Source organism: Phocoena phocoena, chromosome 21 (genome assembly GCF_963924675.1).
Source record: "Phocoena phocoena chromosome 21, mPhoPho1.1, whole genome shotgun sequence".
Classification (NCBI taxonomy): Eukaryota; Metazoa; Chordata; class Mammalia; order Artiodactyla; family Phocoenidae; genus Phocoena; species Phocoena phocoena.
The window spans coordinates 36,321,502-36,348,943 of record NC_089239.1 but is presented as its reverse complement, the minus strand read 5'-3'; the positions used below and the strand labels follow the sequence as shown (position 1 = coordinate 36,348,943).

The following is a 27,442-nucleotide window of genomic DNA, read 5'->3' as shown; positions in this document are numbered from 1 at the left end:
ACACAGCTGATCGTCTTCACCCCCTGTGAAGTCCCCTCTGCTCACAACTGATGTGGCTGAAAACATAGCAAGCTTCTGTATCTGTGGTGGGTGGAGAAAGATCTTTCATTATAAACCAGAATATGAGGTGTTAACAGGAGGGCTTTAACACCCACAGTTACACTTGGAGTTCCGAGGAAGGCGTTTTTTCCCCTCCTGGGCTGCCTGGGTTCGCTGTGGGTGCAGAACAATTGAAACCTCAAGTTGTGAGACCATGAATCAGGGGGGTTTCCTGTATTATGAATGATGTCATCTAATAAGATGAGAGACTTTCAGTGAAACGCAGGAACATTCAGGGTAATGTGTTTGCAGCAAGCAGGACCCTGACTTTATGGCAGACGGGAGTGTATGAGTTGACCAAAGTGGAGAATGATGAGAAGTAACTAAATTATGTATGGCAGTCTTTACAGAGCAGAGGAAGGAAGAAAGCTTAACGATGTTGTGCTTGAAGCACCAGCAGCAACTGGTAACGTATAGGTTGGAGGCTGGTAAGAAGAGAAACGGATCTATGAAGGCTCAAAGACCATACATGAGTGTGACCCGGACCAAGCAGTGGATTTGGGAGGGGGAGAGGAACCAGGGGCTCAGCATATAATAAACTTTAGTGGCAACGAGACAGCCAAGTTAACTCGACATTAAAAATCACCATCTTAATCTATGTAGCTCTTTCCAGCCTGAGTCTTATCAAGGCAAAAAAAAGAAAAGAAAAGAAAAGAAAAAATCTATAGTTAATGATGAAGAATTTTTCCGCTTTGCTTTCCCGGCATCCACTGAAGGCAGTGCATAATTTAATTATTGAATCTACAGTATGGACCATGGAGATGAAGAATGATGTACGTGCTGTAGTGAGAAATTAGATAGAACCAACTGTTGATCCTGATCATTCTTCCTCTGTTAGGCTAAAGGAATACAGTTAACAAGCTTTTGTTTGGATTCGAGGCTCAGATCTGGGATGTGCTGATCGGAACTCAGGATTGCTACAGTAGCTATTATTTATGGAGTCCTGACAGTATCCTCAAGCCCCACGTGTGAAACAGAAAGGGGTCCATTCCTCATTCTCTGCCGTGTAACCAATGTTCCAGCGACTGCGGGGCTAGACGTCTGAAGAGAATAAGAAAGTTCAAGAAAATCAGATTTCGTTCCTTGGAGCAGCTGCCTTCAGAAATGTCACCCCAGGTCTTCCCTATTGACCTGCACCCAGTTTCTCGGATCTTTCTAACAATCGTTAACAAAACATGCACAATTGTATAGCCGGGAAGCGTTACGGGGAGCACCAGGAAGGCGTGTGCAGTGGTGGGGCTGGGAAGGGGGAGCAGGCTTCCGTTCAGCACGCGTCTCAGGCTCTTCCCCACGCCTGGCGTAGGAAACGAAGCCGGCCAAGCCCAGCGCTTATGCAAATGCAGCTTCGAGGCATTTGTGCCTCGAGGGCAGCGGCTCCCCGCCCGACCCAGTTCGCTGCCTGCCAACAAACCCCTCCCGCGAGGAACAGTGAAGCTGCTCCGGCGACGTCGCAGGCCCGTTCCAGGGACCCAAGCCGCTTCCCCTTAGTCCTGCCCCGAAAAAAGTGAGAAGGAAAAACCCCAAACCCTCGCCAGCAACCGCTGAAACGACCCTCAGATCCCGAGATCTGAAACTGCAGCGGTTTCGAAGAAGTCGGAGGCCTGGGCGCGGCCACGAGCCGTGCCGTCCGAGGACCCGGGGCGGCGGGGCGACCGTGCAGGTGCCCAGCGGCCTCGGCGCGCGTTCGCGGGAGCCAAATGGAAGCCAAGGGCGAAACCCAAGCGCCGCTACGGCACACAGGGCGGGCGGCCCGGGCGCGGCCGCTCGTGCGCCGGCCCGGAAGGTCGCCGGCCGGCCGGGACAAGGAAGCGCCGGCGACCTGGGCGTGGAGTCCCGCCACCTTCCGGCCACGCGGCGGCCCCGCCTCCTCTGCCGACTTCCTTCCCGGGCGGGACGGCGGGACAGCGGTGGCGGCGGGGACGGGCGCCGGCCTGCAGGTCGCGGGCGGGGAGCGGAGGGGCGGCCGGGGCAGCGGGCGGCCGCGGGGACGCCCCTTCCCGGTCCAACGTGCTGCCGGGGAAGCGGCGCGGGGCCGGCGGCGCTTGGTCAACCTCGCGGGGCGCGCGGCGGCCTCCGGGGCGTCCGAGAGGAGCTGCCACGTGGGCGGCGGGGCCGGTGGCTGCGTCCCGGGGTTGGCCTCGAGGGGCGGGAGGAGCGTGGCTTGCGGCCGGGCCGGTGACCAGCCGTGTCTCCCTGGGTCCGTTCTGCAGCGGGGCTGCAGGGCACCAGCGAGCGTTAATCCTAAGCCGGTAGTAAGTTCCCTTCCCTCGGCTCTCCTTCCTCGCTCTCCTTCCTCGCCTGGCCTCCTGCCTAGCCAGCACCCCTCCGGGCCCCCAGCAGCGGTTTTGGATGCTGCCCCTTAAACCGCGTGGTAAACCAGTTCCGTCCAGCGTCGCTTCGCGTTAAGAGGGTTTACAGGACCCTTAGGATCGGAGAAGCGTACCTAGTGGGTAACCAGGTTCCCAGCAGGCACCGACGTGCTGCACGGTCGCGTCAGCTTCACAGCTAGGTCCCGAAGCCCAGCTGTTGGGAAAGCCTCCCCATCCTTCAGCCCTTGACATTAAAAATCAGACTTTTCCCTGAGAGCCACCGGGTTTCTGCGTTGTTGCCCTCCTTCCTTGCCCTTGATTCATCTCCCTCGAAAGGATCCCCCCACCCGCTTACTGGAAGCGTTAGGTCCCTTCAGGGCTCTCTCCCTGTTGGAGAGACTGCTTGTGCCTGCCCGGGAGTAGAGCGCAGTGTTACCGAAATCTTGCCTTACTCACACGACACTTGGCAGTCTTCATCGTTTCTCCTCTTTTGGTTCAGTACTCACAGTGGATAACGTCTGTCCCACCTGGGGAAACTAAGCGAAAGGGAAGGCACACATGAATATCACAGTTGGGACAGCTCCAAATGGAATCCAACTGGCATGGAGAATAATCCAGTGTGGTTTAGGGAGAGTTACTTATATTCTCTGAGCCTCTCTCTAAGAAGGATGTTAGTTACCTTTAGCTCAGAACGAGGCTTCAGTGAGATAATGTGTATAACCTTCAACAGTGTCTGAAATATATTAGATGATCAATAAGTGTTCTACCTTCCCTTGCCCTCTTTTGCTGGCTCCATTTGATAAGGGAGAGAGGTAAAGGATGACAGTGATTTGTAGGGCAGGCATGTGTAGTCACTGGCAAAAAAATCCTATGATAAAGCAGTAAATAGATGTAGTATCTGGGAATGCACAGCCATACAAGCCGAATCCAAACTTCCGAAATAGTAACTTAATTTCTTATTTTTTTTTTTCTGAAGACCAGAGACCGTCTGGGGTTCATGTGCTGTGATTTCTGATTGATAAATGTAAATTGAAATTGTCTGAGTTTGGAGATCCAAAGTTGAAATGTGCTTTGGGTTGAACCAGAAAGCAGATTGACCAAAATGTGTTTGTCCACTGCTATTTTGTTGTGTTTTTCTTCTAGACCCAGCATGAGTGAATTTCCCTGTAAAAAACGTGATGACTATTTGGAATGGCCTGAGTATTTCATGGCAGTGGCCTTCTTATCGGCACAGAGGAGCAAAGATCCAAACTCCCAGGTAAGTGAGTTGTTTTTGTTTTGTTTTTTTTGTTTTTTTTTTTGCGGTACGCGAGCCTCTCACTGTTGTGGCCTCTCCGTTGCGGAGCACGTCCATGCAGGCTCCGGACGTGCAGGGTCAGCGGCCATGGCTCACGGGCCCAGCCGCTCCGCGGCACGTGGGATCTTCCCGGACCGGGGCACGAACCCGTGTCCTTTGCATCGGCAGGCGGACTCTCAACCACTGCGCCACCGGGGAGGCCCGGTAAGTGAGTTTTACAGGAGAATGTTTGGACACTCACAGACACGGAGGTACCTACAAGTGAGCAAATTACAAGAGGAAGAGGCTCAGTGGACACCTGCCAACTTACAAAAAGCAGAGGAAATCTGCTGTCTTTTGTGCTGCATTCCTGCCTGCTTACCTCTTCCTGTGAGAGAGTAAATTGTCACATGCCATCGTTCACTGCCTCTCGTACCCCAAGGAGACAGAGCTCTTAGCCCCTCCAGAAGTAGCATGCCCATCTTGGAGCTCTGCAGGCCTCTGGTCTCCCTTACTGCCTCTCCACTGGCAGACCAGCCACCCAAAGTCACCAAGCCTTTGGGCATGTCTTCCTGTAGGTCGGAGCCTGCATCGTGAATGCAGAAAACAAGATTGTGGGCATTGGGTACAATGGAATGCCAAATGGATGCAGCGATGACCTCTTGCCTTGGAGGAGGACAGCGGAGAGTATACTGGATACCAAATACCCTTACGGTAGGGCATGTTGTGTGTTCCGTTCTGCTTGTGTCATAGCCTCGGTGAGTGCTTAAATACGGTAGATGGTCAGAAAGCATCATCTTCCTTTTCAGTTGTTACCGACAGCTGGAAAGAAAAAAAGATCCTATTGAAGTACCCCAATTTCCCCTAAGTGCCAAAGGGAGCCAAGAAGTGGAGGCGTGGTAGTGGTCACACAGCCTGGCCCTGGGGCCAGGGCTCTGTCATGGGCCTCGCGTGTTTCACTGGTGGTGGGCTTCTCTGCAGAGTGCTACAGCCCCCGGGGGAGGTGGCTGTGAAGTGGGCACGGTGGCCCTGCCATTTGTTTCCTGGCTGCTTGGGAGCGGGGCCAGCTAACCAAGTACTGGCCAGGGCTTTGCTCTGGTGAGAAGCAGCGTGCATTTCCATCTACTGAGGAAATCTGGCTCAAGCTCGTCTCTGGGAAGCAGGACACAAGCTGTGAGCTGGACGCCCAGAGAGGGATGATGCTGTCGCTTGCTCCTGTTTCCCCGGGCGCTGCATTCCCAGAGTGGCCGCTGGCCAGACCGCGAGCCAGATGCGCACGCGAGACCTTTGGCCTGGCCGACTCTGGTTTTCATCTTTAAATTAGGAGAGTAATCTGTTGGCTATCTGAGCCCCAGGGGGACTCACTTCAGAGATTATCTGGGAGTGACCAGCCAAGCCTCCCTTTTCCTTTAACTCCCTGGAGAATATGCAACTCATGCTGTAAAGAGGCGCATCGGGCCGCAAATGCTGGTTGCTGAATTTTCTTAACGTTTGGGCCTGAATTTATGTCTGGAAATGAACAGACTGCCTCTGCTGGAAGTAACGTAGATGCAGGCCATCCGAATGGGAAATCTGTGCCCTCAGGAAATAAGGGTCAGGTGTCGTGTGAGCCCTTTCTGTTTCATTGGCTCTTCCCTGCTAGGTTTTCCTCTGGAGTTTTTCTCACGAAGAGCTCCAAGTCTACATGTAGCCTACGTTATATATTTTTACTAATGTTCCTGGGCCTTAATCAGGTTAAATAAGCCCCATAAATTTCTTTCTAAGCTGCTTCAGGGCAACTGCTTTGTTTTTGAAAGAAAAAGAAAAAAAGTGCCTGGAGGTGGAGAAGGAATTGAAGAATGAGACTGGGGAGAGCTACAAAGCACTCAGGGTTCTCAGGGAATAGAACAGTTCCGTGATTAAGGGGATTTCATCGTCGGGTTAGTCCATTTAACTCGCCCCCTTGTCAGAGAAGGAAGAGTCGGATCCCGGGGAAAAGAGGGTAAAACTGCCTTCTCAGCCTCAGCTTTATAGCCGAGTGGAGCGCGGGAAAGATGTGCCAGTGTATTTGAGAAACTCGTGGTCACCCTGCTTTTGGTTCTGTATGCTTTCAGTGATGAGAAAGAAGGGAAATGATTCGTTCATTGTAGGCACACGCAAAGGTGCTTTTTCACAGGACAGTTCAGGGTCCCACATAAAGATGAAAGGGTTGATGAATTCAAGGTCCACGGTGATGTGTGTAAGGACCGCAGCCCGTATTCACTGAGTCAGGATAGTGGGCTGTGGGTCCCGGCGCTGAGCTTCCCTGTAGAGGAGGCTGTGACGCTGAGGCTGGTGGCAAAACGATGCCAGTGGTCTGCACGGCGTAGAGGGGTCCTCACTGGTTACCGGGCGGCTCTCCCGTAGGACCTGTGCCTCCTTCAATCACCATGAGCCCCAGGCACATTTCTGGCAGTGACCTAGAAGCCCAAGGCTTTGCAGCATATTTACCATCCCCCGACTTCCCACTTCCAGAACCTCTCCAGTAGCTAATTGTGTTTGTTCTGAGACACTTGCCTTTTGTCCAAGTTGGAGAGTACCTTTCAGAGCTCCTTTCCAGAAGGAATTAAAAAAAAAAAAACCCACACAGGCATTTGTCCAGCTCCACTGATTGTTTTCTATTGAATGGTTGCTGAGTTTCAGGGCACTGGTTGTCTGTGTGCATTATTTTTTACTATCCATGTGATACCTCTAGGTTTTCAAAGCTCTTTGCCCCTTACTTATCAATTATTCATTTTACATGTAGCTGTGTTAGAATGTAGACAGTTTTCTTTCACGAGAGTAAGCCTATAATTTGATGTACCGTAAAAGTCGGAGAACGTATTAAGTGGTTTTTAAAAGGCATTTAGTATCACTACCATCATAATACATGTAAAGATGGGCTTTAAGTCTGAATAACTATGACTGGCTGTAAAGTATCCACTCGGTCTTGTCTTTTGAAGGGATTTTGGGTCACAGAGAAGTAAATGTTTAGGTAGCCTTGGATGTAATAGAAATGTTTGGTGCTAATTGACTAAATGCAAATTCTTTTTTTCTGTTTTAAGACTTAAAGAAAATTAATTTAAAAAAATAAGTGATGGGGCTTCCCTGGTGGCGCAGTGGTGGAGAGTCCGCCTGCCGATGCAGGGGACGCGGGTTCGTGCCCCGGTCCGGGAAGATCCCACATGCCGCGGAGCGGCTGGGCCCGTGAGCCATGGCCGCTGAGCCTGTGCGTCCGGAGCCTGTGCTCCGCAGCGGGAGAGGCCGCAGCAGTGAGAGGCCCGCGTACCGCAAAAAAAAAAAAAAAAAAAAGAAGTCAAAAAAAATAAGTGATAATGTCTGGACTTGGGTGGGCGTTAACGGTGGCTGGGCTGCTGTCTCAGGGATGACTCTGTGTCCATCCCTGTAGAGGAGCTTTAGAGGTTATCTAGATTCCAGACCACTGGCTTCCTAATTCTTCCGAGTATATGGGGACCCTCTTTTAAATGTCAAAAAAACCTTCCAAGACCCCTATATAATGCTAGTTAAACTAGTAGTATCTTTTTAAAAGAACTGAGGTATGATTGACATACAAAGTTACACTAGTTACAGGTAGAGGACATGATGGTTCGTATGTATCAGTATTTGATATGTTTACAAAGTTTTTTTTCTTACCATGAAGATTTGCAAGACCTACTCTCTTAGCAACCTTCAAGTGTCAGTACTGTTTTATTATTAACTACAGTCACCATGCTGAACATCACAGGACTTCATTTCATAACTGGAAGTTTGTACCTCCCACCCACCTCCCCCCTCTGGCAACCACCCATCTGGTCTGTGTATCTGTGAGCTTGTTTTTGTTTTTTAGATTCCACACAAAAGTGAGATCATACCTTTTATGAGTATCTTTTGAGTAAGAAGATCCGTGATGACAAAAAGCTATTTGATATCAGTAACACTTTGCATTAATCTGAACTTTCCTGATGTTTGGAAAAAAGTGTATGTAAGTGCTAGACATATGTTTGCCAGTCTGTGGACCGTCCCTGTAGCCCTGGCAGAACCTCAGTGGTACCTTGGGGTTTGTGCCCACGGGGTCTCAGCTACCCACTTCATTCATGGATGGGAACCGGAAGGCCCAGAAACGTTAAGTAACTAACACAATGCCACACAGGCAGGGTGACATCTTCTAATGCCGAGGCCAGCACTCTGTGCTTCCTTGCGGGGGCAGTGGGGCACGGGAATTCGGCTTTTCTGAAGTGGGTACATGGCGGCACGGTGGGCCACCCATTTTCTTCTCGCCGTGCACTTGAGCAAACAGAGGTTTCAATGAAATGACCCCCCAGAGGTCGAGAGCTCAGGTGGTGGTGGCCTGCGCCTAGGATGAAGCAGGAAGCCCTTTGCACCTGGCTTCCCTTCACATTTCTCCCAAGGGGAGCTTGGGAACTGTGTAAGTTTAAGTTTACTGGTTAACATATATAGCTTAATTCTCCTTATTAATTCTGTAAGTTTGGAAGTCATTAGTCTTGATTGACACTCTGTGGAAGGGGAGGTAAACACAGAATACGTGTAACAGAGTAGGAAGATGGTGTTTTTTCTGGGCTGTGTCTCTAGAGAGGCATTTTTAAAGGGTGTTTTTGTTCTTCCAGGCTTAGGATCAAAACTTCACTGAAACGATTTGATTATAATGTGGTATTAATATGGAAAATGAAAATTCCCCCTGCCAAGGAAACTGCCTTTTATCTCATCTTTTTCCTGAGAAATCCAAAAGATAGTATGATGTCAGTAAGAGTAAGTGGCAGGAGGAAGCCAGCGCTATTATAGTGACGCCTTTTCACATGAATGACAATGAAAAAAAAACGGGAAAGGAGCAGATATACCTAATTTACCTTGTAAAGAACTTCGGAAGACTTTAATTTTTATGAGGGGTGGTTGCTAACCCCAGAATGAAGCACTCAGCTGACACTTTCCGCTCCTTTCTCTTTGCGGGATTCATCAGAGTGAAGCACATTTAATCAAAATACCAATTTTATAAAATGGAGGCGAAATACTTGTGGTAATTCAGAGATCACTCTTTCCTCAGGTTTTCATAACCAATTTTGATGACGTGGTTTACAGACCAGAGTGCTGGCATAGAATCAACTTCTTTCTTCCTTGAGAGCCGTTGTTAAACTTCATGTTTTTAACAGAGCTCCCACGCCCATCAAACTTGAATGCATTTTCCTGCCATGCTGGTTCCCATTGGGGAAGGGATTTGTGGGGAAGCAGGCCTCTTCGCTTGGCCTCCTCTTCCATCCCAGTCAATCAAGAAGCCAGGATGGCTTTGGCTGTTGCATCGCACTCGTGGAGGGGACCATAGTCTTGATGTCCCAAGGTGGGGGTAGCCCCGCACTCTGATGCATCAGGCAGACATGGAGGCATGAGACTTTTTCCAGAGTCAGTTCATATTTATGCAGGAAAACTCTCACTGGTTAAGAATCTGTGCTTCCACTGCAGGGGCCGCGGGTTCGATCCCTGGTCGGGGGACTAAGAAATCCCACATGCCGTGCAGCGTGGTCAAAAAAAAAAAGTATAATGCTGGGAAGGAAAATGCTGGAAATTAATTAAGGCATGAGTTCAGCGTGGCAGCTTGAAACAGTTTTGCCGGCGTGTGGCTTCTTTACATTTTCTGTTTAAATGTAGTCTTTATTTTTCAGATGTAGCGTGTTGTTAAGCGTGCATAGATGTCGTCTTAGGGATTACTTAGCCGTTTACCTTTTACCCCTTTGAACACTGACATTTTCCCGACTGCCATGCATGTGATGTATTTCTCTGGCGTCCGAAAGGTTAGTCTTGAGAAACTAATTTATCAGGAAGTTAGGAGGCTGCTCCTTCTTAAGCTGCAACATCCTCACAACGTAAGAGCTTCTTAGTAATTAAGATCAAAGTTATTCCCTCAGCCGGTTGAAACTGAATGCCCTCTGGTTTTGTTAGGCAGATCCATGGATTTGATGACTTGCTGTTTCTTTTCCTGCAGAATTCTAATTTCACTGGTGGCGACCCAACATCCCTCCCCTGCCTAGCCATCCGGTACCTGTGGCCTGACAGTGGGCCTAATTAGGGACTTTTGTACAAAATAACCAGTGTAATCAATGGAAAACCTTGGAGCAAGTTTACAGTAAAAAAATAAAGTATATTGTTTTTATGAAAAGAGGGGCAAACTCGGGTTTCACCGTGCGGTGTTTTAGACAAACAGGGAAACACAACGGCTTATGAATGAGGCTCCCCCCAGCTTAACATAAGTGTATTTCACATTCAGGTGTAAGTGTTTATAAACAGCCTTCAGAAAAGAATAAATCATGATTTTGTTCATTTATTTGATTTTTATCTATACGTTTTAATCTGTAAATTCAGGGCTAGTTATTTTCTAAGAGCTAGAGATTACTGTTTCACCATGAATGTCTACAAGGGATGTATAGTAACAATGTATTGTAACTACCTGTCCTGAAGAGCAGATGTAGGAAAAGCTCAAATGCTTATCTATAGGATCAAACCTACCCATGAAAGTACACGTATCGGTCTTTGTCTATAAAAAGCCAGTTTACTTCATGGACGTTTATAATAAAACTTAAAAATCATTCAAGGTTAGTGATTTCCAAATTGATGACCAGGAAGGGGGCTGAAGTTTGTCTTTGTACAATCTCTCTAAATAAAAGGTTTGTTGAGAGATTAATAGCGTCAACAAAATTTCAGGGCCGCATTCAACCTATTTTAGGTTGTATTAAGTATGTGAGCTCATTAATTATCTGAATGATAAATATAAGTTCTTTAATTCTCTATGTTGATAAGCCTTTGCTTAGAAACTCAGGGTTGCCATCATCGTGGTTCCAGGGAGCACCTGACACTCCTTGAACCTTGGAGTCTTTATTCTGTTGGTCTATTCTGTCAGTTATGTGGGTTTTGATTGATCTGTTCTGAAATTGGCCTGAATTATTAAGGTTTTGTTTTGAGTTTTTTTCATCAAGACTCCATCTTTCATAAGCTTTGTTAATACTGGTATTAAAGTAGAATATATATATATGTATATAGTTTGCTCCCAGAAATAGGCAATAAAATCTGGTTCCCAGAGATTTTTGCAACTATTTATATTGTTTATTACTTTTACTTCTTAGGACCTTTGTTTTATATTTGCGTGGTACCATACAAACCTTTAATATGCATGTTGGCTAAGAAAAGCTCCACAGTGCTTAAAATGACAGTTACCAGGTTCAAGTGAGAGAGTCCTAGACTGACTGTCCAGAGCCGGGGCTCCAGGGGTGGTGTATGTACATAAACCCAGGGATTGTGGGGTTGTCAGATACACGACCATACTTCTCAATATCTTTTTGAAATAAATGATCACTGAGGACTCCTCCAGTTCTAGAGTTTTCGGGAAAAATTAAACAATATAGCTTTGATTTTATTTGATTAGGGCGCTGTTTCTCTGCTTAAGGGGTTTTAAGGGGGTTCGGGGAGCATCCTGGGGTGAAAGCTGCAGTAAACAGCTGTTGATGGCAGCGACACAGAGGGACTGTGCATCTGTACGTGTGGACAAATTAACAGAGAGAAACAGGCTCTGTTCCCCTGCAACTCCGTCTAGTGATTCAGATCTGCGCCAGTTCTGAGATGAATATAAACCGATGGAGATGGTCAGGCTCTGTTCCCCTGCAACTCCGTCTAGTGATTCAGGTCTGCGCCAGTTCTGAGATGAATATAAACCGATGGAGATGGTACACAGAGTGTAGGTTACCCCGCAACCATGGATGAAAAAAGGTTGGAGGACAGCAATGAAGAAAAAGACCCCGTGCATAAATACAAGAAAATATATATGAAGAGAGGAGAGACACTTAGAACTCTTTGGAGACAGGAGGTTATTCTAAGACCAAATAGAAAGAAAGGACTTGAGAAATCCTTTTGTGAATCAGTCCGTGTGGTGATGTTTATTGAAACATGGGTACTGGCCTGGCTTCAGGAAATCCCTTGATAAATGGAGAATATTGGTGAAAGCAAGGTGGTTGGAATGTGCCCGTCTTCTCTCTGCTCTGACGCGCAGGTCCTAGCCAGTGCATGGCGGTGTAAATTTCATCCCTGTGCCTTCAAGTGATAGATGCCATAGTAAATTTAAAATATTGAATATGATAAGTGAGCATGAATTTTTAAATTCTACAATTAAAAGACTTTGTTCAAAACGCCATTAATTTTGAGCTTAGGTGGAAAAGGGAAGCAGAATTCCTCGTGTCCTTTTTCCTTCCGCGAGTGAGTTATAACTTCTAACTTGAGTTAGAAATTGAAATAAATACAAATGAGTCATCTACTCATATCAGTTTGAGTTGTCTGTTGGTGAGTTCTTAAAGCGTCTTGCTTTTTAAAAATTGTAACTATATTTTATAATACGTGACATTTCCCGAGTATGTTCACCTGTAGTTGTTCATTTACTCAGCAGATACTTACAGGTTCATCTATTTTATGTATTCTGTGCCAGGCGCTCTACAGCAGTAAATAATGTCCATGTTCTCTGTGTTCAAGGAGCTTGCAGACTGATGGTGGAGCAGGTAGACATGAATGGGATAAACAGATGGTATTGAATGTTTCTTTCTGAGGAAGTGACTGTTACACAGAGATCTGAAGGATTTGATGGGCCCCCGTCAGGTAAAGATGGCGTAATGGGTGTTTGGGGATGAGAACCGCGTTCCACAGAGAGCGATGCTTGGGTGAAGGCGCTGGAGGAGGAAGGCTCTAGATCACTGTGCAGCAAGGAGACCGTCTGGCCCAGGCCTAGCGGGTGAAGAGGCCGGAGTAACACGGCAGGGCTGGGGGCCCGCAGGGTCAGGAGTTTGGAGGGTGTGAGAAGTGGGTTGTTCGGGGGCCGGTGGAAACAGGGACACAGCCAGGGGCAGTTGCAGGAGGCGGGGCGAGAGGGCAGTGGGGAGAGGGGTGCTTTGGAGGCAGCATGATGAGGGCTGGTGGTGCGGGGTTGGGGAGGGAGAACCGCTCCTTGCAAAGGTTCTGGTCGAGCCGCCTACGTTTGGGGGAGGGGAGGGGAGGAGATCCGGGCCTCTGGGGTTGAAGGTGTGTGTAAGAGCTCCCAGGGAGGGTGTGAGGTCAGCGGGTTGGGTGTGCGAGCAGACATCCGAGTCAGCGTGGCGTGCCAGCACTGGGTGGCATCACGGGTGTAGGCGAGGTGATGCAGGGAGAGGGTGCAGAGGCCGGGCCCTGGCCAGATCCCTGAGTGGCAGCTGGGGGAGTGGAAGGGCCCGCAGAGAAGAGCTGTGGTATCAGGAAGCACACAGGGCAGGGCTTCCAGAAGGCGGGAGGCCACGCCAGAGGCTGCCGAGAGGTCCGGGAAGGTGGGAATACGCCTGTGGGGTTGAGCACCGCGCAAGTGCTGGCAGTGCAGAGGGCAGCTCCGTGGGGCGGGCCCGCTGGAAGGCAAACTGGAGCAGCTGAAGGAAGAGCGGAAGGCGAGGAAATGGGCAGGGCGGACGCAGATCTGGTTTTGAGATGTCTGGGAAGAGAGCAGAACGGCAGAAGCAGCCAGAAGGGAGGGGCCAAGGCAGAGGTGAGCACCGTCTGTCCGAGGGGAGGGTCCGGGTGTGTTTGTCGTTACAGCACGCATTTGCTTGCAGCTGAGGATGGTCCAGAGAGGGAGATGGATGAGGATGTGAGGGGGATGGCCCCCAAGCTCATGGATCAGCAACGAGGGGAGGACGCCAGGTGAGGGCAGAGGGGCGGGTGACAGCCAACCTGCCGCCTTCGGTTCATGGAATCACAGGTGGAGACATGATCCACTGCAGCATTCCAGTGGAGGATGAGGACGGTCACGAGCTGTAAGGGGACGGAGGCAGACGAGAGGTGGCTGTGTGGGGCAGGGAGCCGGGCCACCCTGGAAACGTAGGGCAGGGTCGCAAGTGTGGTCTCTCCTGGGAGTCCTGAGTTAGATCCGGTAAGCCCCGTCTTCTCCACCCCAGACCGGGATCTGCGCGTCACCCGAGGTGTGCCTTGCAGAGCTGGGATCGATTACAACACAGGTCCTGACTGCTGTTCCAGTGCCCATCGGTCGGTCCTGGTTCACCTTTAAAAGCTGTTAACCCGAGAGGGAAGCTTTGAAGCTTGACAGTGGGTCTTTCTGTCACAACGCTGTCCAGCAGTGGTGAGTGTTCTGCTGCTATCTGTGCTTCCTCAGGACGTATTAGACGTCAAACAATGTATGTATCGCGCGTAGACAGTGGAAAGGGAGGTGGGCTCAGCTCACACTGTCTCCACTCCCTCCTCCTTCTGACCTGGTTGTGTGTCCTTAGCACACAGGGAAGCAAAGTAATTAGAATTCTGGGGGCTTTATTGTCAATAATGGAAACACCGCAGCCAGGAGTCTCTTTAGCCCTAAGCACTACCACTGGGGCTAAGTGGATCCCCTGGGTGCCCTGAGTTGCTGCCAGCAGCCTTAGCAAGAGGCAGTGAGGAGAAGGGGGCAGGGGAGGGAGGGAGGAAAAACGCCTGTCCTCCTGTCTGCCCAGCCGAGCAGCCTGGGAGGAGAGGTCAGGCGGCACCGACATTTACCAGGTCCATCTTCGGTGCTGTGCGCATCACAGATTCTAGTCCTGGTGGCGGGGCTCAGAGGCAGGTCTTTGTGTGAACATCTTTATTGGAGTATAGAACTACCATACGACCCAGCAATCCCACTACTGGGCATATACCTTGAGAAAACCATAATTCAAACAGAGTCATGTACCAAAATGTTCATTGCAGCTCTATTTACAGTAGCCCGGAGATGGAAACAACCTAAGTGTCCATCATCGGATGAATGGATAAAGAAGATGTGGCACATATATACAATGGAATATTACTCAGCCATAAGAAGAAACGAAATTGAGTTATTTGTAGTGAGGTGGATGGACCTAGAGTCTGTCATACAGAGTGAAGTAGGTCTTTTTCTTTCGGGTTCATAGGCCAGGAGGCTGAGGCTTCACCGGATGCAAAGGGTCATTCACACAACTAGCAGCTGGGGGCAGGGGCAGAGTCTGAGGAGATGGCTGGGGTACATGCAGGAGGAAGCGGGGCTCTGGGGCGTCTCTGGACCAGCCCAAAGCCTTGTTCCAGGAGTGGCCTGGGCCACAGGCAGCTGAGCCTGAGGCTTCATGCAGAGCCTGGAGGATTTAACTGCCGTTTTGAATTTTTTTTACATTATTTTTATTTTATTTTTTTAACATCCTTATTAGAGTATAATTGCTTTACAATGGTGTGTTAGTTTCTGCTTTATAACAAAATGAATCAGCTATACGTATACATATATCCCCATCTCTCTTCCCTCTTGCATCTCCCACCCTCCCTATCCCACCCCTCTAGGTAGTCACAGAGCACGGAGCTGGTCTCCCTGTGCCATGCGGCTGCTTCCCACTAGCTATCTGTTTTACATTTGGTAGCGTATATATGTCCCTGCCGACTGCCTTTTGAGGGAGCTCATCCTCTTCAGATCCCAGATCTGGCCAGAATTCCCTTCTGCTGTCATTTTCTCCCAGCAGAGACCTCCTCTCTGGGCACAGGGTGGTAACAGAACAGACTCCAGATGTTTTCCAGGGGCAGGGCTGGGATCCTGCATTATCACTACTCCTTGTTTTTATTTTCACTTACAACCCTAGACTGTAATAATGGACGACTCTCCACTGGAACTATGCGCCCTCAATGCCAGAAGCTAGGAGGGCACAGTTGCTTTATCTTCTGAACAGAAAAGCCACTAACTGTACAGGGGGTGGGGTTGGCGGGGCAGTCGTATCCAGTTCTTAGCAGAGGGGTTCCCACTGTTAGGGGTGTGGCCGGGTGAGGCCCAAGTGCTGTCACCTGTCGCCTCTGCTTAGGAGGGCCCTGCTCCTGGCTCCCACAGGTCTTCATCATAGCAAGACCCAGCTGGATTGGACGCCGCTGTTCTCAGAAAACACTTGCAGTTCTGACTTGGTAACAGTGGCTTCACTGGCAGAATTCTCTCTGGTTCACAAAGCGATTTTCTGCCGTGCTCGGCATTGTAACCTTGCGAGTTAGGAAGGGAAGGTCCTCGTGTTCCTGTTCATCGTTGAGTGAGGCTGGGCTTTTGAACCCTGGTGCCCTGGTGCAGGCAGATGCCAGGTTTTAGCCCCCTTGGTTCTGAAAGCCATCTGTAATCCAGATACATTTTTCTGCAGGAACAATACTGCCTGCAGATTCAGCTCCCCTCTGTCTACAAACGGTGCATTTAAGCCCTTGTTTCCTGGGGTTTTGCCACACTTCCCGCCTTCCGTGGCCTTTCTTCTGTGGTGCCTGCAGCCCTGGCTCTGGTTTGTCCGTGCTTGGGCGTCTCCTGCCTGGCGGGGCATGGGCTCTGCAGGGGGGACCTGCCAGCTCCTGCAGTGCCAGCGCCCAGGCCTGTAGGCGCTCTGCCGGCAACCAAGACTTAGAACGACACGCATCTGGGAGTCGTCTACAGTTGGAAACCACTTTCCCTCCCTGCTGCAGCCCAGTGCCAAGGGAGGCTCCTCTGGTGGGGGTAAGGGGGGACGGGGATGGGCAGAGAAGCCCATGTGAGATGTGAGAAGCCGTGGGAGGGAAGTAGGCTTTGGAGCATTAGCAGCTGTCAGAGAGGAAGACCGTGGCGGGGGCTCGGGGCAGAGGCTGAGAAGCGCGGGCGGGGTCCACCAGGCCTGTGCCGCTGGGTTTGTCTCGGAGAAGTAATGTCCCTTCCTGAGCCGGTTCTCCCTCTCCCCTACCCACCATAGCCTCAGATCCTTTGACAACTCGATAGCGAGTCCAGTCGCTGCCTTACCAATATGGAAACTTCATGGAGCGGAGGTGAGGCAGAGGGGTGACGTCGTTTGGGGCCAGATTCTGGCTTTGGATTGGGGGTAGCCGTGACAGTGAACCCTTTGCGACCTTTGTGGGGTGCTGGGGGTGGGAGGCTGGGGAAGGGTTAAATCTGGAGGCTACTCTCTTGTTTAGTTCTCGACTTGAAGGATGGGTCCTTTGCAGGCTGGTGGTGATAGATGAGGCCGTCGGGACATCTTTCAATAATTAAGAAATAAGTAGTTGAAATTCCGTCCCAACTCCTGAAGCAGGGAAGCGCTTCCCTAAATGGATCTGTTAGAGGAGTGGGTGCACGTCCCACCCCTCAGTGGAAGCCTCCATCGGGCACCTGAGGGGCACCCAGAGCAGGGGGGCACCCGTGCTCTGAGAGAGACGGGTCCGATTCAGCCACTCTGATCCCTGTATGACGCCAGAAGCCAAAACACTTGGACCCTGATTTCAAGAAGTAATGACCAAGAGCTGTGTCATCAGAAGTGGGAGTATCGTGTAAAAATTAACGTTGCGTTATTTTTTTAAATGCACAGGTCAACCTTGAACTCGGGTACCCCGTTTTGTGTCAGTTATTAATTGCAGGCTGGAGCGTCCCACCTTTTCACGGCCCTGAGCGCATCCTTCTTGGCTCTCGAGTCTGGACCCTCCCTCTTGGCAGCAAGCTGAAGTGTCCGTGCTCAGAACGCTGGTGGCCGCCTGGCCCCGAGAACCGTCACAGCCATCGTTCAAGGGCACGGAGGCACTCCCCAGGGACGCCGAGCACGCTTGTACAGACCAGCCTGGAGAGTGTTGGCAGAAGGCAGGGCAGGTCGGGCTAAGTTCCAACAGGTGCTCTGTGTCTGGACCTTTTTCCTGCTCCTAACCCAGATGTGTCACCAGGCTGCCCCACTTTCCAGGTCAGCCTTGGTGGAATAGCCCTCAGGCCCCAGGAAGTCATTTTCTTCAAGTAAAAATCCTGTACTACTAAAAATGAGGAATTTTAAACAACCTCTAGGCTTTCTCTAACTGGAATAGAAACAGTTTTCCTGACCCCAAATTTCATCAGGCCCCAGTATCTCCCATCACGTCCTGGTAGCCACATGGCGATCAGTTTGGGGTAAAATCACGCTGTTAAATGATTTGTGCAGCAGTTAGCAATTGTTTAGCCTTATTCTGAGGTTTCTTTTTTCTTTTTTTTAACCTATTTAAGTAACCTTAACAATGCTGCTGTCTGAAATAGATGTTGTATTAGTCTTACATGAAACGAGATGAAAGTTAAATCTATAAAATGTTGAATCTCTTAAATCTAACCAAGGATGGAATATATCCTGTTAATTTGTCAAACTTCTAGAGAAACGCCTACATGAGACAGTAAGGATTAATCAAGCCCTAGTAAGAGGGAATTTGAAAAATACAGTTTTCTAATTATGCAGTCTCTTCTCAGCGGGCCAAGGTTAATGCAGTTCTGAATTCTGACAGTTAGTAATACGAAAGAAAAAAAAAAAAAAGACCAAAGCATGTGAATTGTCTTATAGTTACCTGAAACAGAGGTTCTCCTTCTAGCCATCAAGAACTTCATACGCGTTAATCTGATATTTTCAGCATTTGATCCTTTTCCTTTTAAACAATGTGGAGAATCATTGAAGCTTCTTGTGTCACTCTTTGTGCTTAACAGATACACATGTAGTGTTTGGAGATTTCTTTGGCTTATTGCTCAGCCATAGATGAGTAATTCTAGGTAAATGGAAAATTTGTCTTCTTGTGTGTATATAACAATTTAGCTTCTTTTGAATACTTTCTAGACACTGTGTATCTTTGGAATACTTGGTCCTGATTCCTGCTCTGAATGTAGAAACTAGGCTTATCTCGAGGTCAGTAGTACAGCCATCCTCCTTGGTTGGTTTTTGTACTCAGCCCTGTTTGTAGTTCTTGCTGCAGCTCTTCCGAAGCCACATCATAAAAACGCTAGCACTCGGGGGGCTTCCCTGGTGGCGCAGTGGTTGAGAGTCCGCCTGCCGATGCAGGGGACGCGGGTTCGTGCCCCGGTCTGGGAGGATCCCGCATGCCGCGGAGCGGCTGGGCCCGTGAGCCATGGCCGCTGGGCCTGCGCGTCCGGAGCCTGTCCTCCGCAACGGGAGAGGCCGCGACAGTGAGAGGCCCGCGTGGCGCATAAAAAAAAAAAAAAAAAAAAAAAAAAAAACGCTAGCACTCAAAAAAGATAAATGTATTCTTTAATTTAGTGCCATCAGATATCTACGGAGTGTTTCTATCATAGTGAGAAAAGTTGCAAAGAAGACTCAGCCCACCCAGAGAAGAGGCCTGCAGAGAAGGTGGGAAAAATTGGGGTTAGAAATGTAGATTTCAGGGTTTTACAAGTAGATCTGTTCTCTGAGAATCTACGGATGGATGAATCCTTAAAGTCCAGGACTACGGGAGGAAAACGAAAGACCAGGGTTGAGCCTTGGGAAACGCCCAGAAATGTGAGAGCAGCACAGGGACCCACAGAGAGGTGGTCTGGTGATGCTGAGCGGGTTAGAGCGGCGGGGTGTGGGGTGGTCACGCATCGAGGGCCAGCAGAGCAGGGAGCCCAGAGACTGCAGCCAGAAAAGGACTGCGTTTAGGTAACTATGAGGCCGCCCGGCAGGGTGTGAGGATAGCCTCCTGTCGGCTCACGGAGCAGATCCGACACATCACGTCTCTCCCCAGCTATGCACCACACGTTGGGGGCTTGGAATTAGCCCTGCAGGAGTATTTCCACCACAGAGATCGGCAGAGGCTATAAATTAGGGCTTAGTTTTTTGTTTGTGTGTTTATAGTAGTTGGTTGTGTGCGTGTAGTAGCACGTTACAGAGGCCAACAGGTTTCCACAGACTGGTATCTCTTAAGCTTTTTACATGGCGACGCAGCAAACATAGTTTACACCCGAAACAGTTTTCAGGAACCTCCTTAACCTTGCCACGTGGGATGCATTCGGATCTCTCTCCTTCTCTTTCCACCTGTTTCCTTAAGAAGGAGGAAAAAATGCTGTTTATAACTCACTAAACTGATTTCAGGACCTACAGCTAAGTCTTGTTTTACAGAAAACTAGAGGTTCTGTGTGCATCGTAACGCCAAGAGGTGATTATTTTAAAAATAGAGTAGCAGCTGTAGATAAGACAGTCTCATCTCGAAAGGAAGAAGAAAAGAGACGCAAAGTGCTGAAAAGGCAGCCTCTTCAGAATGGGGGCTAAGCGTATGTGTGTAAAGAAGAAGAAAAATGGGGCAGCGGGAGCCTGCATCATAGGAGATGCCTGGTGAGGGGCTGCCGAGAGCGCGGCCCAGCCCTTGGCGACAACAGTAGAGAAGCCTCATGTTTTGTTGCGACAGCCTGTCTTGGAAAAGGTCAGCTGTTCTAGAGGTTGAGGGAAGGAAACTGGACACATGGGGAAAAGCTAAAAACCAGATCCCCTTGGGATTGTAAAAACTGCTTTTATTTAGTTAGTTGGAGCCACTGTTACTCTTGCAAACCAAAGAGCACAGCTTTAAGTGGCAAGCCTGGGCCTTGAACCGCGGGCTGACTCCTGTCGCAAAGCTGTTTCTCCAGACTTGCCTGAGAGGACGCGAATACAGGGAAGGACGCTCGGCCTTGTGGTCAGGCCAGCCAGGGCCCTGGAGCAAGCCCGTCGCAGGCAGGCCCTGCTGCTGGGTGCTCCTTGGGCCTGGAGCGGCCTCCTCCAGGCGGCTACCTGTTAAGTGACCAGTGGAGATGCCAGGCCAGGTGAATGAATCCCCAGCCTCCGCCCTGACTGGCCCACGTTAAACAAGCCGAATGGACAGTCGTCAGTCACGTTGGTCTGCCCAGAGGACAGTCTGGGGCCCGAGGCCTGTCTGCCGGGTGCCGCCTGGGCGGATCAGCCCCAGAGAGAAACACAGGGCGGTCTTGGAGGGTCAGGGCCGCAGAGACTGGAGGCCGTGGTGCCGAAAGGCCAGCCAGGCCAGAAACGCACAGCCTTTCAGACTTGAAGATCTGGACCCACAGCGCAGGGGGTCACGAGGTGGGAGGGGCCCGGCTCAGTGTCAGGGGCTTCGCGGGCCAGGGGTTCCTCCCCTTGACCCTCAGGTGCAGGCTGGGGAAGCAGGTGCCCGGTGGCTGGGGTGGATGTTCGCCACGTCTGAGTTTGGGGTGTGCGGTGGTGAACGAGGGCAGCGAGGTGTGGAGGGGACGCCTGAGTTTCGCTCTCGTCATTGTCTGCTTTTGAACGTGTGGGATTGTGGGTTGTGACCTGTTCCCTTTACAGAGCCTCACGTGCGCCTGGCACTCAGCTGCTCTAAATGCCCAGGAGACCTCTTGTTTCTCTAACAAGAAGCTTTGTGTTTTCCGTCCTGTGATCTTGTGGTTAAGAGAAAGGAAGTCTGTTTATAGTCCAGCGTGTTACTTCTATAAACCACCCTTTACACAGGGGTGTCGGATGCTGCACGCGAGAATCTGTTTCATCTGATAGTTTTCGTTAATGAATCCAGACATAATACATTTTGCCCCAGACTGCCTGGGATGAATTAGAGGAAGACAGTTGTAGTCAGTGTGACAATTTTTAGAGATTCATAAGAGGACGATATCATAGAGTTTCCTAACAGATTCAGAAACTCTGGTCCTGAATATTAATACCAGCACCATCAAAAAATAGTTATTAGGTGGGAAAGCATATTTTTGATATTTGAATTTAAGAGGACTTTCTGTATTTCCCAACGTTGCCATCAAGAATTGGAATCTGAATTTCCTCCTTTATTCATTCAGTAAATATTTAACACCCGTATGTTCATGGCATAGCATTAGGCTCAGGGAGTCACACAGAACCTAGAAGCCTGGGCTGTGTCCTCAAGGGGGAAATAAAAGCAACAAGTTCCTCTAATTGGTTTTACACGGAGCAGTGTTGATACCAGCTTGGGAAATCTCGGTCACCAGGGAAGGAAATGGGGCCGGGGGGCCCCTCCGAGGCCAGTGCCCTGACAGCCCTGAGGGTCCCCCCACCCCTTGGGGTTTACGGGACAAGGTACAAGGAGCCAGGCTCGGGTCCCTCTGCAGCCGGTGAGGATCGTTCTCTGATGGGCTGTGATGTGATTAAGCACGGCTGCTCTTTTTCCCTTTAGATTTTCTTAACAATGCCAGAGACTGTCATTTCTACACATAACTAAGTCGTGGTGTTCGTAGGCCAAGGTGTGCACTCGCCAGCATCTCCTGAGAAGGCTCCAGCTCAGCCTTCTGCCTGCAGGATTGCAGAGCTGCTGCAGGACTCACAGGGACACTTACAACGTCCCCTGAAGACGGGAGGCCTGGGGAGGACGGTGGACCAGGGTCTGTATCCTGTCTGAGCCAGAGTGGGCCCCCAGTAAAAATTTATTGACTGAGTGAGGACATCCGAGCTAAAGTATACAAGAGCCGTGAGTTGAGGCCACTCTTCTTTTAAGGCCTTGTCGACTAAAAGAAAAACGCAGAACGTAAGAGCCGGGAGTTGAGTTTTATTCAGGGTCCTACTGAGGACCAGAGCCAGGAGACAGCCTCTCCGAGACCCTCTGAGAGACGGCTCTGAAGACGTAGCGAGGGAGGTCCACGTATATACGGCCTCGGCTAAGGGGCTTGTGCAGTCAGCGTACAGTATAACCAGTCACGAGGAGGAGATATCTCAGTTGATGAATTCAGTGCTTTCCTGAGTATGGGAAGATGCAAGAATCTGGGTTCATAAAAAGATTTTCTTGGAATTGATCCCTAATTTGTCCTGAAATGTGTATCTAACTAAGGGCCTGTCGTGCCTGTTTTCCCAAAGCACAGAGTGCGTCCTCCCGTTCTTTGCCCTGAATTCCTTTCAGGGCGCACGGTAGGTCAGCGGCTGCCGTGGCCGGTGACTTGATCTTGTAGAACTGGGTGGTGGGCAAGATTCTTTGTTTTACAACCTCAGTGCTCCTGGACGAAGGTGCTCGGGGTAGGAGGGTGATAAGTTGGAGACAGAGGGGGAGACCTTCGAAGGCCCCCATGTTTATAATTAGAAGTTTTGTATGATTTGGACCAGAGCCAGATGGTAATTCATTCAGTAAACATTTATCTAGCACTCGTGTGCCTAGAGTTCTACACGGCAGTGTTTTCTAAACGTGTCTGCAGCTTAGAATCATGAGGGAGAATCTCTGAAAAATTCCGAAGCCTAGGCCACACCCCAGACCATCACGGTCTCTAGGTGGGGGACACAGACGTGGCGGTTTCCTCCTTGGGGGGTTCCACCAGGCAGACAAGTCTGCGAATCACCACCACAAGGAGAACGGTTTTAGAGCATGCACCCAGAAAAGTAAGTAATGATATTAGAAGTCAGTAGCAGCTCACAAACAGGTCGGGGGTTCCGGAGTAGATCCGAGAGGCAAATACTACGAGCCCCCTCAAAGGAGCACCTGTGGATTAGGTGGTGGGAACACCTAGCCTAGCAGCCTGGGAAGATGGGTGGGCGTCAGCAGGTGCGGGACAGGAGAGGAGGGAGCCTCCCCAACCTTGAACCCAGGCAAGGCTGGGGACGACCTTGGATCACCATTTGGGGATCACTGACCAGTCTGGCGAGAACTTGACTTTGCACGGCCATTAAGTGGATGGATGGTTTTCGTAGGGAAGACAAGCGGCTGGTTATCCGCCGGCACTCTTCTTTGGTGTGTGCGGGCTGAGGGCCACGCGGTGTAGCATATCCCTGGGGACAGAAACGCTCAGCTTCACTTCCTGACGCTCTTGCTCTCAGAATTGCCCTTTGCCCGCTTGGTGGCCCTGGCGAATGTCCCGCGTGAGCGTTATCGGCACACAGTGAGCCGTTTTGTGCTGGTGGTTCCGTCCCCGCCTTGTGGGTCTTGGGGAGCGGTGAGCCATCGCTCTGCTTGGGGTGGATGGGGACAATTGACCTTGGCCCCTCCTGGCTGCTGTAGGTGCTAACAGGCCCGGGGCTGCTGCGGTCCACGCTGCTCATCACCAACCTGTCAGACCACGTGGCCTGCATTTCTTGGTACTTTCCGTCTCTCATCAGTTTTTTAAAAATTGAGCCTGTTATCTGTGTTATTTCATAGGGGCAAACGGAATGCCTCAACACTCTTAGCGAATTCTTCATGAGCTTGCAATCAAAGTTTTTCTTTCTTTCTCCTTCAAACCCACAGTGTGCCACGCCGAGCTGAATGCCATTATGAACAAAAACTCAGCAGATGTGAAAGGCTGTACCATGTATGTCGCCTTGTTCCCGTGTAATGAATGTGCGAAGCTCATCATCCAGGCAGGTAGGACCCGGCCGTTCCCGTTCGTCACATTTGCATTGCCGCCTGCTCGCTGTAGATGTGTTTGATCTCAAATCGCTATTGTTTAGATCTAAATTAACTGCGCTATCAGCTTTGCAAGGTATTTCCTGGGTTTTGTTTTTGAATGGTGCCAGGTATTCTAAGACTAATTGCATCCTCTGTGATTCTTAGCATGTTTTTAATTTAGTTTGCAACTTCCTAAACTGCAAGCTGCCAAAAAACACCACCAGCATTGCATATAACTACTGACAATTTACTATTCTCTGACGTATTGTGCATAGATTAGGGAGGAGGGAGAGAAATGAACTTCTGTCAGAAACAAGGTCAGCTGGGAGTCTGTAAATGAAATTTTAATTTGTATCTAATATATGGTAGATATATGAGGACCTAAACATCTCTTTGCATATAAATGTCATAAGACTCAAATGGTACAACTTGAAGTTTTTCTTACATTACGGTTACCATAAATCTGCACCATTGTGTTCGGAATCTTTCACCTTTTTCAAACTGTCGCATCTAAGATTCAGCTACACTTTATCTCCATAAAGCTCTCGGCTTGAGATTTAAAGACTTACCACGTTGGCCAGATGTGTGCTTTAACGGGGCTGTTTATCCCGAGCCCTGGATCTCTGAGCAGAAGCGGTCTGGTGGAATCAGGATCAAAGATCTCAGTTAAAGAGTCTCGTGGGCTCCCTCCCTGGGGGTGTACGACCCTTCGCGAGTTTTCCTCGCCATCCTTAGCACAGTGGCGGCGGCAGGTGCATGGGAAGAGCAGCCTCCTGTGGTCCCTTTTGTTTTTTTGCGGTACGCGGGCCTCTCACTGCTGTGGCCTCTCCCGTTGCGGAGCACAGGCTCCGGACGCGCAGGCTCAGCGGCCATGGCTCACGGGCCCAGCCGCTCCGCGGCATGTGGGATCTTCCCGGACCGGGGCACGAACCCGCGTCCCCTGCATCGGCAGGCGGACTCCCAACCACTGCACCACCAGGGAAGCCCCTGTGGTCCCTTCTGAGGCTCGTGGAGGAGCGAGTGATTGTCAAGTGCCCTCCAGATTCTTGGCCCTCAAGTTAGAACTGCCTGGTGAGACAGGGGTAGGAAACAGATCTGCCCTCTGTCAAGCTGGCTTGAACTGGTCTGCAGAGCCATTCCTGGCAGCACGGTGGTCCTCATCTCTGATTCTGCCAGTGTTCTCCACCACCCCCGTTAGCCTCTTGAGTTAGGAGTCGTTGCCTTGCGAATAAAGAATATTTGATTGCCTGCAGTAAAGAAAATTTGTTAATCGGATCAAGGCTTGACTATTTGACATGTTTTCACTTTGCATTTATTTTAAAAAAATCCATAAAGACTGGAGGGCAGATTAAACAGAATCCATGTGCTGCTGTATTTGAGAGCAGCAGATACATATTTCAGTCGCTGGACATTGTGTGCTCGCACCCTCAGGAAAGTTGATTAATCAGACTCCCCCAGGGCTTCCGTCCGCATGCCTCTTGTTGTATCTCTGTGTGCACATAATGAGGTTTCTTTCATTGTTGCCTTTTAAGGGATAAAAGAAGTCATTTTCATGTCTGATAAATACCACGACAGCAATGAGACAAGAGCCGCGAGGCTCATGTTGGAAATGGCCGGGGTTTCCTTCAGGTGAGTGGGAGGCGTGTGGAGGAGAAGGCGCTGGAAGGCCTGATGAAGAAAACACACTTGACCTTGTCTGATGTTTAATTTCTATGTGGGATGCCTGACCTCCACACTTGGAAGCATCTTTTTATTTATTTTATTTATTTTAAAAATTTATTTCTTAATTGAAGTATAGTTGATTTACAATGTTGTGCTAATTTCTGCCGTACGGCAAAGTGATTCAGTTATATATATGTATACATTCTTTTCCATTATGGTTTATCACAGGATACTGAATATAGTTCCCTGTGCTCTACAGTAGGACCTTGTTGTTTATGCATCCTGTATATAAAAGCTCACATCTGCTGACCCCAACCTCACACTCCATCCTTCCCCCAACCCCTCCCCCTTGGCAACCACAAATCTGTTCTCTATGTCCACGAGTCTGTTTCTGTTTCCTAGATAGGTTCATTTGTATCATATTCTAGGTTCCACATACAAGTGATATCATATGGTATTTGTCTTTCTCTTTCTAACTTCACTTAGTTTGATAATCTCTCGTTGCATCCATGTTGCTGCAAATGGCGTTATTTCGTTCTTTTTCATGGTTGAGTAATATTCCATTGTGTGTGTGTGTGTGTGTGTGTGTGTGTGTGTGTGTGTACACACACACATACACATAACATCTTTCTTATCCATTCATCTGTCAATGGACATTCAGGTTGTTTCCATGTCTTGACTATTGTGAATAGTGCTGCTATGAATATAGGGGTGCATGGATCTTTTTTGGATTAGAGTTTTGTCTGGATATAGGAAGCATCTTTTTAAATGGGATGGGCTAAGACTCTAAAGATTATTCTAAGGGTAGATTTTTATGGGCAGTGACAGAAGTAACTGAAGACAATCTGTGTAATGATTGCACTTTACTTTTAGTAGATTTCCGGGGCTTGAACTAATTATTCTGGTAGTGAGAAATTTTTAAATTCACAAGTTTTATAATATTAACATTAAATCTTTTTGCAGATGTAACAACTCTGGCATAAAATATTTAAGGTGAAAATAACCTGCCAGGTTGGAACACTGGGAATTCTTTTTACAGTCGTAGTTTAAATTGAGATTTTAAGTCATTGATATTTATATGCTTTACCTTTGGTAGGCACAGATTGGGAGGTATGTGTTACTTACAAGTCAGTTCAACCACCTTTGGTTTCTGGTAGAAACTTCTTTTCGACTGAAAACTTTTGAAGAAGTTCCTTTATATATAGTCTTTGTGTCAGCAGTTGGGGTCCTTGTAATTGGTAACATACCTCACCTTTTGGGCTACTCTTTAGGGATATAGGTTATACGTAATGAATCTCTTGCACTATTGTGCGTTCTGAGACACAATTTATTTACATAACGCTAATTAGATATTTACTGTATACTGACTTTTTTTAAGGAATATGTTTAGTCCCCATGTATGTTCTTTTCACCTGCTTGAGAAGGTATATTAATGAGTAAAAAATGTCATGGGTTTATTTTACTTCTGCATTTATAGAACATGGTTTTAAAAATGACTCCACTAGAGCTGGTTGTTTTGTATTGAGAGCAAAAGAAAATTTGCTCTTTTTTTTTGCTTTAGAGCAATTCCAAGTTGGCTGCAAAAATTTCCTAGACAATAAGATAAATCTGGTGGGGAAACTAGTCATTGGATGTCATGTCATGCAGCTAACTTGTTAGAAATCCTCTGACTTCCCGATAATTCATGAACTCAGCTAGCTGACGAACACACAAACCAAGCCGCCCCATGCATCTTTTTTTGTCTTAGTCTTTTCCGGTCCGTGTTTCTCTCGGTATGGTGCACTGTAATTGGCTCCTATAGAGACAAAATATCAAGCGAATACCGGGAAATTTTCTTCCTCCCCGCAGAAAATGTAGGTTAAGCCAAAGTAAACAAATGGCTCTAACTACTCACTAGATAATATCTTTATATGTTTTGTTTCTTACCTTTAGGAAATTCACACCAAAGTGCAGCCAGATTGTCATTGACTTTGATTCAATTAACAGCAGACCGAGTCAGACGCTCCAGTGA

The 27,442-nt window shown here is 48.9% G+C and overlaps 1 protein-coding gene across 1 annotated transcript; it reads left to right on the top strand.

Annotated features, from left to right (window-relative positions):
* Positions 1–3,558: 3,558 nt before the first annotated feature.
* Positions 3,559–27,442, top strand: DCTD (dCMP deaminase). The gene is made up of 5 exons (XM_065899962.1): positions 3,559–3,666; positions 4,263–4,398; positions 23,629–23,745; positions 25,302–25,398; positions 27,364–27,442. Exons 1-5 carry the CDS (start codon positions 3,559–3,561, stop codon positions 27,440–27,442), a joined length of 537 nt encoding a protein of 178 aa, XP_065756034.1.

Excerpts from the sequence above, each read along its gene's own strand:
- DCTD (XM_065899962.1), top strand. The coding sequence starts at position 3,559 with ATGAGTGAATTTCCCTGTAAAAAACGTGATGACTATTTGGAATGGCCT. Across the intron at positions 3,667-4,262 it reads GCAAAGATCCAAACTCCCAG|GTCGGAGCCTGCATCGTGAA; the intron begins GTAAGTGAGTTG and ends GTCTTCCTGTAG. Across the intron at positions 4,399-23,628 it reads GGATACCAAATACCCTTACG|TGTGCCACGCCGAGCTGAAT; the intron begins GTAGGGCATGTT and ends TCAAACCCACAG.